This window comes from Macrobrachium rosenbergii, chromosome 57, assembly GCF_040412425.1.
Source record: "Macrobrachium rosenbergii isolate ZJJX-2024 chromosome 57, ASM4041242v1, whole genome shotgun sequence".
Lineage (NCBI taxonomy): Eukaryota > Metazoa > Arthropoda > Malacostraca > Decapoda > Palaemonidae > Macrobrachium > Macrobrachium rosenbergii.
In genome coordinates, this window is record NC_089797.1 from 12,764,215 (window position 1) to 12,780,394 (window position 16,180).

General features: G+C 39.8%; 1 protein-coding gene and 1 non-coding gene across 7 annotated transcripts in view; one reads left to right on the top strand and one right to left on the bottom strand.

Annotated features, from left to right (window-relative positions):
* Window positions 1–2,977, top strand: part of LOC136837099 (probable E3 ubiquitin-protein ligase HERC4) — a 91,889-nt gene extending 88,912 nt beyond the window's left edge. For all 6 annotated transcript variants that reach the window (XM_067101709.1, XM_067101714.1, XM_067101710.1 and 3 more), the window contains one exon: window positions 1,478–2,977. In XM_067101709.1, coding sequence (XP_066957810.1) covers window positions 1,478–1,639 — 162 coding nt within the window. In that variant the 3' untranslated portion in view covers window positions 1,640–2,977. The remainder of the gene's footprint in view (window positions 1–1,477) is intronic.
* Window positions 2,978–9,066: 6,089 nt separating this feature from the next.
* LOC136837140 (U6 spliceosomal RNA) lies at window positions 9,067–9,170 on the bottom strand. Its single transcript, XR_010852600.1, has one exon. It is a non-coding gene; the product is annotated as a U6 spliceosomal RNA (small nuclear RNA).
* Between the last annotated feature and the right edge of the window lie 7,010 nt (window positions 9,171–16,180).

The following is a 16,180-nucleotide window of genomic DNA, read 5'->3' on the forward strand; positions in this document are numbered from 1 at the left end:
CTACCATGTTTATTTTGAAAGTTATGAAAATCACAGGAGCAGAAGAAATTTTAGTCTTTGGACTGTTTTATCACTACACAGCCTTTCAGTCATCTGTGCTACTCACAGTCTGGTCATTATTTATCTAGCATTATTCTCATTTAACCAGGTGTGCTATCATTTCAATAGGCTGCTTTTTTGCATAGCCTGTCTTATGTGGCCCTACCAGATATAGGACAATTCTGTGTTGTTGTATTTGTGTAACCACCTGTAGTTGCTTAGTTTGTTACTGCTGTTGGCAGCCCTGTTGAATGAGAGCCATTGTGCACATTTGTTGAACTGATGCTAATTAGTACTGGTTTGTAAAATCTTGGGGGACATATAACTTGGTTTGTTTTCCACCTTGTTTAGAGAATGGCAAGGTAAATTTATCCAGGAGAATTGGGCTTTTCAAGCTGTTCATATGTATTTTATGCAGATAACAAAATGTAAGAGTTATCTGTAACTGGGAATGTTAAGAAAAACAGTCTTTTAATCAAATTCACTGCTTTCGTGTAGATCATAAGTGTTGATACCAAACACATTATTTGCATGTCTTGGTAAGTACAAAACACTCTTCAGTCTTCATTTAGAAAGGTCACACTTGACATACTGTAATAGGTGTTGAGAATCAAAACTGTAATAGGTGTTGAGAATCAAAACTAACAAAAATGCTCCTGCTTTTAAATGTGGCCATGGAAGTTGTGACACTGGACATCAGTTAATGAATAAATTTGTATTTTTTAAAAGCAGTTTAACAAGAGTAGTTAGTAGCATTTCTGGCTCCATGGCTCAACTGAAGAGTTTATTCTTAAAGGTGAAAAATTGGAGCAAACCAAGTTAAAGCTTTGAAAGAGACCAAAGAAAATGAATAATAAATGAAAGGCAGAAAGCAATGCAGCTGGGACAGAAGAGAAGCATTAATTTTTCATGAGTATGCTTCGTAAGGCTTACTGTAGGTGCTACCGCTTTTGTATGGGTCTCCTGTTGATGATTCTGGTTGTCCAGAACTGTATCATTCTGAATATTTGATGGACACCACTTTTTTCTTTCTTATTTTTTGGGAATTGCTTATACAGCTGTGGTGGTTTCTGTCTGCTCACCTATGCAAAAAACTTGCACTAGTCATCAGTTTTTTCATTACAATGAATAGCTATATTGTATAATTATTTCCTTTAACTGAAAAAGAAACAGTAGCTAATAGGCAGCATTTGTGTACTGTAGATGTCATTTTCTGCTGAATGGTAATGGAGTTGATGGATTCTTACTGAATCAAGCGTATTTTTATTGTGCACTTGTGACAGAGACTTTTTCTTATTATTAAAATGTACATCTATAATTTATACCAAAATTACATGAGATTTGATATAAGTGCTTTCTTAGAGAATATGCTTGGATTTATTGGTCAGTTTTGATGTAGGGCAGTTTAGTCTTTCTTTCTGTTTTTTTCATTTTTCAGGCTTTAAAAATAACCATTCAGTCAACAGCTGATGATGCTTACCTACCCGTAGCCCATCCTTTTATTGCTCAGCTAGACCTTCCAGTATACAACACCAAGGAAAAACTGAGGTACAAACTCCTACAGGCCATTCAGCAGAGTGAAGCCTTTGGTCTTGTATAGTGTAATTTGGTGATGGACTTCCTCAGTCTAATAACTGTCAAGAAAGTGTCTTATTTGATGTAGTTTGGGACACTGTTGTTACTTTTTATAGAATTTATACACTAGTCATAAAAAATTGTTTGAATATTTTAATAATTCTAAACTAACATTTTAATTGAAATATAAAGGAATTTATTGTGAAGCCCAGCTGTAGTGAAATGTATAATTTATGTACATTTTTGGTATGGTCATAAAAGCACTGTGAATCAGTGTTATGATGAGAAATGTAAGTTTGGTTTTGGAATGTCAGTTACTACCAAAAATTGAATATCATTCCATCTCTTAACTTTTTATAGTGTTTATTTGTCCTGAGTATGTAAACGTAATGTCATAGAAATTGCTCTAGCACTGTTTGATACAAGGTTATAAAGGCTAAGGATCTTCTTTTGAATATTTTTATTTAGAAAAGTGTTTTATGCAATCTTGAGTGTTTGCTAGAAGAAAACAAATTTAATGTGCTTTGCAAATTATATCTAGAATTTTATTATCAAATTATAATGAACTTTAGGTCTCCAAAATAGCTTAATGTCATCTGAGAAAGTATATCAGTGATTATTTTCATTGTTTGGGTAATTTATTAGCTTTATTTTTTTATTTTTTTAGTTTTAAATGAATTCTTATTTAGGTTTATGATTAAAGACCTTTAGTTTTATTATGTGTTGTACAGGATTAAAAATTAGAATTGGCTCTAAAGGTTGTGCATGAACCCAAAATAGAGAGGTTGCTAATGATTATCACTGAAATTGTCAATTATGATGCGCACTTCTTGTGGAACCAATAATTTGACCATCAAGCTCTAGAGGCAAGCCCTGTGAGAGTTTGGGAGTGTGACTTGGTGGTTGTGTTCAGCAGCTTTATAACAATAAACTAACAGACTTCCAAAAATGGAATGGCTTTTTGTGAACAATGTGGAAAACTTTTCAGAAAAGAGCACAGAAATACATATTTAAAATGGTCTTGGAGCATGGGATTTTATGGTGGCACTGCAGCCTCTTGGGTTGAAGTTAAGCATTTTCTGTAGCACTGCCAGGGGTCTTTCTTACTATCCTATCAAGTTTATCAAAACTATTTCGGGGTAATATGTCAATATCAAAGGTAACTATCATGTATTAAATATGATTATTTGGACACTAAGCATTATGATATTAAAATTAACAACTGTAATCTGTTGTTGATAGTCTAAATTGTGAATGTGTAAAAAATGTTCCAGGATACTTCCAACATCTTGATGGAACAAGATCTAGGGTTAATGGCAATAATTTCATTGTCTCTTTTAGGAATAAGCTTCACAACTAAAAATTGCTTTTGATTATATTACAGACATTGCAACAAGATTTGTAAACCATTAATAATCATAAATGTTTGTTAATTTATGCAAGTGTTTTGTGATATTGTGACTGTTAAAGCAATAGTCATGGCTCGACAAGATGGCCCAAAGCTGCCCCTGTGACAGGCATCAGTAGCAGCATGTGCCAGTGTTTTCCTTTATCAAGGGTGTCCAGATTCGGCATACCCGATCACATCACCTCCAACAGAGGCACTACCTTCACATCACAGCTCTGAATATCCCTAAACTGCCTCCTCAGCACCCAGTTGCATCACACAACTGCCTACCATCCTGAATCCAATGACATGGTTGAGAGGTTCCACCCCACCGCACCTAAAAGCAGGCCCTGATGTCTCGCAGCATCTCCTCGACCTGGTACTTGCAGCCTCTGTGGGTCCTCCTTGGCCATCAGACCACACCTAAAGAAGGCCTTGACCTATCAGCAGCCAAGATGGTGTATGGTGATCCGCTTGTGATACCAAACGACAAGACCTTTATCCCCAAGGTTCTACATACTGCGACATGTGTTCATCAGAACAGATGCCATTTGACTATGTGGCCCCCTACCGGGTCATTGTCCCGCAAGCAGAAAGCGTTCCTCATCAACATCCATGGCACAACAGATTGGGTTGCCATCGACCGCCTGAAACCAGTGTATTTGCCCAGCAACATTACTCCTCCAGTCCAGTTTTCAAGGGCAGGACGCCCTCAGCAACACCCTGGTGAACCTTGTGGGGGGGGTTATTGTGGCGTGTGAAATAGGTTCCCACACCGCACTCCATGAGCCAATAGGATGCCACCAACTTCCATGACACCTGGCTCACATCTGGCTCTCGGACCGTGGTTCTCACACCATTCTCCTTAGCAACACATCAAGCCAGCAGGATGGTGCCGACTTCCATGACACATCTGATCTTCATCTGTACAGAAGATACAAAGTCTAAAATTGAATGCATATGCATTATTTGTCTATCAGTTACTATGTAAATTTACTGGCCGCTGATTGGTCAGCAGTTCATATACATACCACTGTAGTTTGTTAATAAAGTATTTGCTAAAACAGCAAATGAGGCAACCTGAAAAATTTGTTTTGTTTATCATGAATGATATATTTGTTTTTCTGTAAACGACACAAATGAGAAAAGCTAAATTTCACACCATCAAAAAATTAGAAAAACTGATTCACATCCCTTAACATGAAGAAGCACTGAAACACAGCACACAGTATTAAGGGAAGGGGAAAAAGAAATTAAATTTCTTGACAATAACAAGGAAGGGAAAACAATTAATCAAAATTGAATGTAAATGAAGGAGACCGTCAAACTTTTAAAGTATAAGTGTGGCAAATTGCCACTGTGATGTTCTTAATACCATAGATAAGTAATGAAGTTAGTAACTGCTGAATTTGGGTCAGTTGGTTTTGAGGCCTGCAGGATTCAGGAACATTCACACCTCGAATTAGGGCTCTGTATGATTGATGTGTTTGTAATAAAACTAATATGCTGTACAGTAATATGGTATAAAGATTGAGAAGTCATGCTGTTATTTTAGTAATAGACAATATGTATATTTTAATGATAAAATAAAGTTTGTTCATACTTACCTGGCAGATATATATATAGCTGTATTCTCCGAAGGTCCGACAGAATTTCAAATTTCGCGGCACACGCAGTGGCCGGTCAGGTGGTTAGTACCCATTCCCGCCGCTGGGAGGCAGGTATCAGGAACCATTCCCATTTTCTATTCAGATTTTCTAACGCCACTGTCTCCCTGAGGGGAGTGAGGGAGGGCATATAAATATATCTGCTATAAGTATGAACAACTTTATTTTATCATTAAAATATCATTTGTTCATGAGAATTTACTCAGATATATATATATAGCTGAATACCACCTTTGGAGTGGGGGTAGAGACAGCCAAGAAATAGGAAAACCAATTATTGGTAAAATTATTGCCCTTATCTGATAGCGTAGCTGACCGAGTGGTTACTGTCACTAGTCTGTTTGCTTTACTAGAGACCCCAGCGAGGTAGTAACCTATATAGCTGGCGACTCTAGATGATCTGTCAACGGGGGCGTGACCACACGTGACTAGATCATAGCCCATACAAAGAGGACAAAAGAGCATTACTAACCACCTACAACACCTGGAAGCGTTAGTTTGTAAAGGATTGGGAAGACTGCCTCTCAGTGTCGACCCAACAACCACAAAAACACAATTAAAAAGGGGATAGGATCAGAGTTACCCTTGTTCCCCAAGGTTGCTGAAGCAGCACGTATGGTCTCAAAGAGCACTTCAGATGCTACCCAAAACATCTTGCCAAGAGTGTGAGGCAACACCGACCACTTTCACAAAATGTGGCACTCAAAAATGTCACTGAGTACCATATTTTCTTGAACGCCCATGGAGGTAGCAACTGCCCTCACCTCGTGAGCGTTAACTCTCAACAACTTGAAGTTGGAGTCGCTGGCAACTAGAGTGTGCCCTTAATGACGTCTCCTAATGAAGAATGCCAGTGCATTCTTCGACATAGGTTTAACTGGTTGCCTTCACACCATAAACATCCAAAGGACCACGAGCAATCCTGTGTCTTCTCAAGGTAGTACTTGAGAGCTCTAACTGACATAGAACTCCCCAGGTTCCTTGTCCAACAAGGTCTGCTAAACCTTTAATTTCAAAGTGTTCAGGGCAAAGGGTTAGGAAGACTCATCATTCTTGTTACAAACTAGGGCTTAAAGAATAGATACATTGTGTTCCTTAAAGCCCACATGACGGCCTCAACTTCTCTCTACTTCTTCGCCGCGAGGAATGTCGTTTTATAACATCCTTAAGAGATGCAGAGTGGAGGCCTCCAAAAGGACTAAAACATAAAACTTGGAGCATCACGTCCAAGTCTCCAAGCAGGGGAAATCAGCTGAGGAAACCTGGACGTCTTGAAAGAGCCGTAAGATCGTGGATAGTCCCTATTGTCAGACAAAGCTAATCCTCTGTGTCTGAATACAATCAAAAGCATGCCCGACATAACACTTGGATAGTCGGAACTGCTATATCGAAGCTTTTCTCTGGCAAAGGAGAAAATCCGCAACCTGGCTCATATATAGAGGAAGAGGAAAAAGCTCTTCTTCTACACCAACCTTGAAGGTTGCTCACTACAGATATATCCTTTAGATGAAGAACTTCTGGCTCTAGCGATGGCCCAGCTACCTGGCCAGAAAACCCCTTCGCCTGACCAAGCTCTATAGTCTGAAAGCAGCCGAGTTCAGAGCGGGGAGATCCAAAGATATCTCAGAAGTGGGTTTGTATGAGCAGGTCTGCTCATAGGAAGGGTCCTCTGGAAACGCCTACCAAACCAGAAGAGAAACTCCGAGAACCAGTGGTTCATGCTAAACATGGGGGATGATGTTTCTCATCCTCGCCCCTTGTGAGGCCGCGAACTTGCGTGACACTCTCCCAGAATTTAGAACGAAAAGGCGTAAAACATCTATTCCCTGTTCAATCCCAGGAAGAGCAACTATCGCAACTGCCCAGGGTCGAGTACAGATGAGCTTTACAGTAGAGGAGCTCATTGTTCAGGTCGTGAAAAATATCATCGCACAAGATGGCGACCCCAAAATTTCCAAAATCTTGGCAAACCTCCTGGAAGAAGGGTCCATTCCTTCTCGCAGGGAGTTGATGGCGCCAACAGAGCAGGTCTGCTCTAACATTTTCGACTCTCTGCCACAAAACTTGTGAGAATCGAAATGTTGCGAGCATAAGCTCAAAAGAATAATTCTGCAAGGGCTGGAATGAGGAACAAGTATTGTCCGAGTTTGCTAGAACTACACGACAGTAACTTGGATAAGAATTGGCGAGCCAAAAGATACGCCAAATCTTTTGAAGTCGAGCGTGCCAGACACCTGTTCCTCTCTCCGTTCCCAACACTTTCTCTCCTCTAGGTGTTGCCCCCTCAACCTGTTGACGACTCCGTCGGAAAAACAACACTCAGGTTGGGGTCTGTAGCTTCTGAGGAGATCCCTTTCTGCACCTGCTGGATTTGAGCCACCACCACAGATCCTTTATATAAGGAAGAATTCCTCAAATTCTCTTCAAGTCTTCCTGCTTTGGTTGCCTAACAAAAGAACTGAAGAGGCCTATGATGCAGACTCCCCAGAAATAAACTTCTCCAGCTTGAGGAAATGGTCCCCAGCAGACTCATTCCTCTGCTCACCCAGCGATCTTTCGATGAAGGCCGAACTTTTCTTACATAGTTGTCGCGAGCTATGAAATGAGACGCCATAAAAAGCCTGAATAGATCTGGAATTCCCAGACACAATGGGACAGTGAGGGGATCAGCTATGACTTCTCTGACATCAGTCCCAGGGACTTCACGAGCGCAGAGTCAACTGAAGGTCCTCCGAGATACTTCGCTTCGACGACGCCAATCAACCAGTCGCCCAAGTAGAGAGAGATCCTGACGTGCGACAGATGCAAACCGCATCGCAATCGCTTCATGAGACCGGTAAACACCGAGCAAAAATGTGACGCCAACAGCATCCGGTGTTCCCAGGCGGTCACCTATCCAAGTACTGACCAGACCCAACGTTGCTAAACCTCGCTGATCGGACGAAGCAGCCAACGTGGTATGGCCGCGGTGCAGAGTCCAAAGCAGAGAGCCCTGAACTGGTACGCCTAGTCCCCCAAGACAACCTGAGATACTTCACCAACGTGATGAATTGGGGCGAAGATAAGTATCTTGGAGATCCAAAGATACCATCCAATCCCCGGGATGAAGGCGGCTCGTGTATTGATCAAGTAGGTCTGACCTTGAACTTTTCCTTCCGACCAAGTTGTTCGACCTGTTGACGCCCAAGACGGTTTCCAGCCTACTGGAAAGTTTCAAACAGAAACAATTCGCAAACCCGGGAACACCGAAGTCCAATATCTGTTCCGACTACTCCTCGCCAACATCTGAAATGGCAGGTCAAATAATTTCTGTTTGACAGGAAGGCAGTTGGGAACAAAAACAAAAAGAGGAGACAGGAAGGGAATCAAGTAACCTCTCTAACAGTAGGAGGGACCAAACGTCTGCCCTCACTCTTTCCAGGCTTGTGCAAATGAAGCCTGGTTGCAAAGGAGTCTGAGACAAGGAGTCACTTGCTGCCTCTCTTGGAAGTGACATTCCTTCGGGAAAAAAACTCTTCGTGGTGCGGGTCTCAAAGGTTTCCCATGGAAGCCCCTTTGTTATGCAAACATTTAGCTTTGCTACTTGTATCTGAGATCAAAATACAAGTGAGATGCAGTTTGAATGTCGATAACTTTAGTTTCTTGAGAAGAACGATATTGCTTCTCTGTGTATTTATTTCGTTGCTACACAGTTTGATGTTTTTATGACAATGAAAAGCCAAAAATAGGACTCTCCAAAGTAATATAACTTCGCTAATGAAGCAATGAAGGAGTGTCAAACACGGCTGAGGTTGGCCAGCGACGCTTTACTTAGTCAAGCCTGGAGCTGCTACTGACTTGACTGCCACTGACTGCTCGCGCATTCCTGTTCTTTCGCTGATGCGCATTGCGCCACAGGCTGCCATAGATCGCATTAGGATATTATTTCAGCTAAAAGGAAATTACCACCGATATACTGACAATATCATTACATTATATGAAAATGTAATTTGACTATGATAGGTTACTGTTTGTTTATAACTTAATCAGATGAACTTTTAAATAAACTTTCTGGAGAAGATAGTCAGGATATTGATGCTGATGCCATATATAAAATATCCCAGAAAATTTTATTTCGATTTTTTCACAAACGCCTCTTAAGACAAAGACAACTGCGTAGGGTGGAGAGAGAGGAGCCGACGGTTGAAAAGTCTCGTGGGAACAGATCCCTAAGAAAAGCCAGAGTCTGATAATCAGAGGAAGAAGAAGACGAAAGCAGTTTCTCTTCATACAAAGGCTGTGACGAAGAGGATGTTCTTCCGCAGCTGGTGGGTCTTGAGGAGTGGTAGTAGTCTGACTGGCGATACGCAGTGGAACTCGCCAACTGGGTTAGAAGCCGCCAACTAGAGTACGTATAGTAAACATGTCGTGGAACGCTTCGATTAGCGTGTCATCCTTGCGCAAGAGCCATGCTAAACTTTTCTGTATCGTTCAATTAGTATATGTATCGTCGAAGCAAGTACTGGCTAAATTAAGAAGGACATCAAATGTTGAAGCGGGTAGTTGTGCGACATGATGAACAACTGGAGCGGTGTCAACACAAGACTTGAAGCTATACGGCGAAGCGAGCGCGGAGCGTCATGGCGTGACGCGCGAGAGGCTCCGTGGCAAGTACTAGAAGAGAGTCACATGCGGGCGCGCTGCCGCCATGGTTTGCGCTACGAAATAAGGTGAGGAGCGTGAAGGAGAAGCGCACGAGAGCAGACGCGCTTCCTGCGCATAAGAGAAAAGGCCAACACCTCAACTCGCTGGGGAAGATTTAATAGGAAGCCTACTAAACACTTCTCTAGAAGATGACGCTCTGTATCGCTCCCTGCCGGGAGACGAAGGTGAGTCTGTACTCTTAACAGCAGATCTGAATCTTGAAAGGTTCACAGAGAGTATCCAGCTGTTGTTGCAGCCCAACAAAATCTACGCTGGGAGCAGTTTACTCTTCGGGAGAAGGGCTGAACTGAGAGAAGGAAGGGGCGAGAGACGAGGATACTCCTTCCACAGGAAGAAGCTCTAGCCTCGCCTTAGTGCGACAGGGGGTCGAGGAGAGAGTGATCATTCGAAAAACACTTTATTCTCTTCTGCAGAGGAATATCCACGCAACTTCGGGGAAGAGTACAAACGCCTGAGGAAGAGGATGGAAGCGCCCTCTCTAAGCTTCTCTTAAGAGGGCGAGTCCAACCGAGAGCCCAACCCCGTGGCGGGAGTGGACGGTCGGAGTGATCGCAGAAGCAATCCTTCAGGATGCGTGCCTGAGCACGATCCTGGCAGCCTGGGTAGCGCCATCAGACCCGCCAAGGGACGCAGATCGGTGGAAGCCCCGTAACCCCATGCTTTCGACATGCCCCTCCCCTGGTCCTGGGAGTTCGACAGAGGTCCAGGCCTAGAGGCATTATAGGGTCGACCTGACGCCTCCACAACACTAGGGCACTAGTACAAACACTATGCGTTTGAATTGCATTCACTTTAGCTCTCAAGAGTTACTCCATTGACTCCCACACGAGAGCCAGGGGAATTACCTTCTGCAAGTAACAAACTACAGGGGCATTAATAAATTACCACAGGGTTACTAGTAGAGAAAACTGACTGTCCAACTAAGGATGCACTCTAGAGTGAAGATTCTCAGCCTATCACGCTCCAATTTAAGCATATAGGCTTCATATTTCTTTCCACTACCCTCAGACAATCCCACACATTCATTACCGATTATCATAGAAAGCATTGAACAATTTACATATCATACATAAAGAGTAGAGGAACTATCAGTTCGATAACTCACCTTGCATTCACCCAAGCTACAGACTCGATAGCCAGAGGTAAGACATCTTAATTATAAGAAAAGTCAAAAGCAAATCAAAACGGTCCAGCAGATGATGCTGTCACAGATCCAGTCGAATACCAAAACAACCAAAATACTTTAAGTGACAAACAACAAACTAAAGGCGGAGGAACTGGACAACAGGTGTTGACAGTCCGCCACAGAGAAAATCTGAATAGAAAATGGAATGAGCCCTGATACCGCCTCCCAGCGCGGGAATGGGTACTAACTGCACTTTGACCAGCACTGCGTAGCTGCTAAATTTGAAATTTTGGGTCGGACTCTTCGGAGAATACAGCTATATATATATCTGGCAGGTAAGTCTCATGAACAAAAGTATATTTCATAAAAAATTTATCTCTTTTAGGGAATTGAACTTGTCAACGAACTCATTGACTATTATGGCTTGGATGTTGTTCAAGCATATATGTCTTATATTCAGTCAAGCGCTGAACAAGCTGTCCGAGACCTCCTTAAAGAAGTAGGAGCATATGTACTGAAAGAGAAAGGGACTTCTTCCTTACATGCAGTTGACTTTATGGATGATGGATCACCAATAGAGCTGAATGTATATATAAATGTTGAAGAAGGAACAGCAATCTTTGATTTTGAGTATGTATTTTTTCTTGGTTTAAAACCTTTCATATCTTGTTGTATAATACATGTTGTGGACCTTGTTAGAATAATTTTTTTTATTGAAAGCTCCTGTGAATCCAGAAACTTTGTTGTTTTTTTTATTAGAGGTAGGTGATTGCTAATACATCATCATTGGGACTAGTAGGGTGCTGGATTAGTGATTTTGCTGATCACAGAGTTGTTAAGTTAGAATAGCCTTACTTGCTAATGAAGTAGCAGTGAAGTAGATATAAGGAGTATATGTGCGAGTTCAATTTTCACAGCTAATACTAAGCTTATGAAACTGCCAGTTGTTCTCTTTTGTCAGTTGATACCATCCTCCTCCCAGCCTTAACTCTTATTGAAAACACCTACATTTGTGTACAGCTGGTTATACAAAAGAAAATTTGGTTTTATTAATTAAAAAAAAGTTATCGTATCTTTGTTACTGATCATTGGTGCTTTTTCACAGTCGGCAACTAGGAGTTCTTTTTTACAGGTCCCGTCCACACACTGCGTAACGATGCAAGAGACCTCCCCTTTGATTCAGGGCCCAAAACCGACAATTGCCGGGACGGAGGGCGAACGGAGCCTCGAACCTCGCCGGTTCGGGGTTCGGGTTCGAGGAAATCCACACTTGCGTTTTTGTCACAAGAATCGGTTACAATACAAGGTTCGGTTCGCATGTGTACCCACCTCAAGAATTCTAACACGTCAGGACAGTCTCTGGGAAAACTGATGGAACTTTGACAGAAATTGGTCTGAAAATTGCGAAGAGGTCGTGTCCAGACCGGAGTTATGAAATTCCCAATAAAGATAAAATACACTTGCCAGAAGTCATCACTTAGTTGTTCAACAAACGCTGTAACTAAGGGAATAATGGATGGCTAAATGAATAAAATGTTCATGAATCAGTTTTATGAACAGATTTCATTACCCTCTGCTTTTGTTGAACTGAGACGGTAAGTATCTTGGGTCCGATGATAGTTTGCTGAAGTAATTTTCAACCTTGATCTATTTTTCAAGGTTGCTGGTGAATTAGGAGACCTAGATGTTATTTCTTAACATTCTCTTGTTCTGTGAAACTTATGAAGCTTGGCATTTGCGGAATAGTCTTCCGTAATATATTTTATTTTATATTTAGACATCTTTTTTTTTTAACTTCAGGCTAATTTAAAGGTAAAATTTTCATGTATTTTCCCCTGATTTTCAAGAATGAGATTGAATGAAATTTTTAGCCCTCTAATAATTTTCTTACCTTGTGCCATTATCTTCAAGGTTGCAGTCAATTTTTCAGGGTTAAAGCTCTGTGTATTTTCTTAAGATCTCAAAAACTATCACAGTTAAGAACCCCAGTTTCGAATCCTTATCAGGATGTATACAATCACTTGGATATAAATAATTTACTTATATTTTTATTTATTTGCTTAGTAATTTGTTAATTCATCTGTCTTTCTGATAACTGATCTCCTCTTTCTGTATTTCCTATTACCTTCTGTTATTTCTTTGAATGAACACCATATTCTTGGAAGCTTGAATTTTCAAGTCAGTGGCCCCTGTGGTGTTTGTTCCATACGAATAGGTCCATCTTCTGAATAATAATAATAATAATAATAATAATAATAATAATAATAATAGGTTCTATTGAATATTATTGCTGCTTCAGCTGCATTTATTTTGTAGAAGACTTTTCTATTTTCCTTATTGCGGACTTCTTCAGTGGAGGTGCGTGCTAACAGCTCGCCCATATTTGTCATTTCATGGGGGAAAAGTCAAAATCTGGATTCTGCTTCTTTATATATTCTATACAGTTAGTTCTATACAATTGTTGCCGCGACGCGTTTCGACAGACTCTTCTGTCATTCTTCAGCGGGAGCTAGTAGAGGACTGGCAGATTGCATAGGTCCATGAATTTATACACGGGCTTCAGCGGGGGTCATGGATGGCGAATTCTGATTGGTTGCAGTCAGCGAACTTCAAGCCAAATTTCTGAGGCGAAGCTCGATCCCGACAGACCTTCGCAACCTGGGAATGTCATTCATTCCAGCGTTCCCATTGGCCTGCCGTTGCGTGATGTCATGCCGGCTGACATCATCGGTAGTTGGCTGCTATTGGGCTGCGGATGAATGATGTCATTATCTACTCTTTCTGTCGTAGTCGGGGGATTGTCTCGAAGGGCGCCTCGCTCATCAGAAAAACCGATGATGTCAGCCGGCATGACATCACGCAACGGCAGGCCATGGGAACGCTGGAATGAATGACATTCCCAGGTTGCGAAGGTCTGTCAGGATCGAGCTTCGCCGCAGAAATTTGGCTTGAAGTTCGCTGACTGCAACCAATCAGAATTCGCCATCCATGATCCCCCGCTGAAGCCCGTGTATAAATTCAGAAGGACCTATGCAATCTGCCAGTCCTCTACTAGCTCCCGCTGGAGAATGACAGAAGAGTCTGTCGAAACGTCGCGGCAACAATTGTATAGAACTAACTGTATAGAATATATAAAGAAGCAGAATCCAGATTTTTGACTTTTCCCCCATGAAATGACAAATATAGGCGAGCTGTTAGCACGCACCTCCACTGAAGAGAAGTCCGCAATAAGGAAAATAGAAAAAGCTGAAGCAGCAATAATATTCAATAGAACCTGTTTAAAAGAGGGTCTGCTGCCAAATTATAATAATAATAATAATAATAATTTTATTTTCCCAACATATTTATCACCTGGATTTTACCTAACCTAATGTTTTTATCATTACTTATCTCTGCTGGGGAAACAAACACAATAAGTGTTTTGTTAAGAACTTATAAAATATATAAAATTAAATTATTTGTGATAAATTAAAGCTATTATTACCTAAACTTTTAGTGAGTTACTAAAAAAATTAAATATAAACATCAACATATTTCCATCGACGTAAAAATTCTCTACAAATGAGTAACTATCATCAATACAGGACGTAAAAATGTTATAGTCTATTGATTTAATTCATAATATTAGTGATAATCTCATTAATTTAAATAATTACATTTATATGGAGCAATGCATATTATGAAAAACAAACTCCAACTTAAATGGTGAATGACATTCTTCAGAAAAAAGAATATGTTGTTTTGGTGACCACTGAGCTTATTAAATTCTAGGGCTGGCTAATAGGATTAGATTTTTTATAGTGAAAGTAACCGGAATTGGAAACTTAGCAACAGGAACATTCTTATTGTGGAATCCTTACATTATATGAATTGTTTTAAAACCAAAATCATTGTTAACTCTTTCATCAGCCTGGTCGGTGGAATTGAACTCTGGCCTTAAAATGACAGTGTGAAGCTCAAGAAATAGCCCAAAGGGCAATTGAACAACATAAATATAAAGCATATGACAGACTCTTCTTTTATCAATACATCACCATTCAATGAAACTAGATGATTATCCAGTGGCAATATTTATTCATTTAAGTGAAAACACTCACAGGATACATTGACTGAAAGTTCAGTGAGTTGAACAAAACAAAATAATAATTCTCTTCTACCCATCTTTTACGTACCTAATCCCCAACCTCTGATCCCAGCTGAAAATGAAAGTTTAATCATTAACGAGATGACGTTATTTGGACCAATTATTTTTTGAAATCAAGATAAACATGAACAAGATTAAATAATTACTAAAAAAAAGTTACCTTATAAACATTTTCATGTATTTGTAATGTTTAATATATATTTTTTCAAATGCTCACTTTGCAAACATTTTTTGTTTAACAAAAGGAAAGATATTGAGATGTATGTAATTTTTATAAACATCCTGTAACATCAGTGTTTAAAATTCCATTCTAGAAAGACGATTAGATCTTCCCAAAAAAAAATAAAAAAAAAATTAGCAACGACCTCTCCTTCAGGATGGCCTCAAGCTGTTAAAATAATCTTTTGAAAACCTCTCAAATATTTACTCTTGTTTTGGTAAGGTCCAATAATTCTTCAGCTGTGTTGGAGCCTTTGAACTCACCATCTGAAAGTCAATAACGAGTTTTTGTAAACTTGATTTTCTCTTTTATCAGTCTGATAGTGAAGGGAGTAAGCCGAACGAGAGGAGGGGAAGAACCGAACTCTGTGAGGGAAGAACGAAGAGAATGCCTTTATTTATAGGTTATCACAAACCATGTTCGGTGAGCCTGATGCTCCCAGGAGGATTATATATATATATATAGGTACTGGGCATACCATCACGGTATTATTATATATATATTATATATATATATATATATAAATATGAATATATATAAATATAATATATATATGTGTATATATCAGCAGGAAGGGATATATATATATTTTCATATTCTTAAATGATTTTTTACCCTTAATTTAATATAATTATAATTTTAAAGTAATGTAATATTGATGAAACGGCAAATGTTTAGGTAGTTAAACAACAGTATATAAAACAAAATTAAAATGAAGTATCTCTAACATTGAAAGAAAATTATATAAATTTGTTTACCATTAAAATGGCCCAGCTTTTCTTTGTACTCCCGAAAGAAAATTAAAAAGACAATTTTAAATGACAAACCTATTCATAAAGAACTAACTGATTTCAGTTCAGCATTTAAGTTTTTGAAAAGAAACTATTGTAACCGGCTTTGTCTATCTGTCCGTACTTTTTCTGTCCGTCCTCAGATCTTAGGAGAGCTGTTAATGAGGCTCAGCGGGCTGCAAATAACGGTACTGATCATCCACCCTCCAGTCATCAAACATACCAAATTGCATAACCTAGCCTCATAGTTTCTACATTTTCCTTAATGTTAAGAGTTAGACATAATCGTGCTTCTGGCAACGGTATAGATAGCCATTTTCGTGCATTTCATTTTTTTTTTATGGCCGGCGGCTTATCCAACATTATGTGAGACCTCCGAAAGATGAAGATCTATTTTCGGTGGCCTCGGGTATACATTGTACAGCATAATCCTTTTCTCATAAATCAGAAACTATCTGGAAACTATCGATAAACGGTATTTGAAATATTATGCCTGAATCTCTTTAAAAGATATGAATATATATATA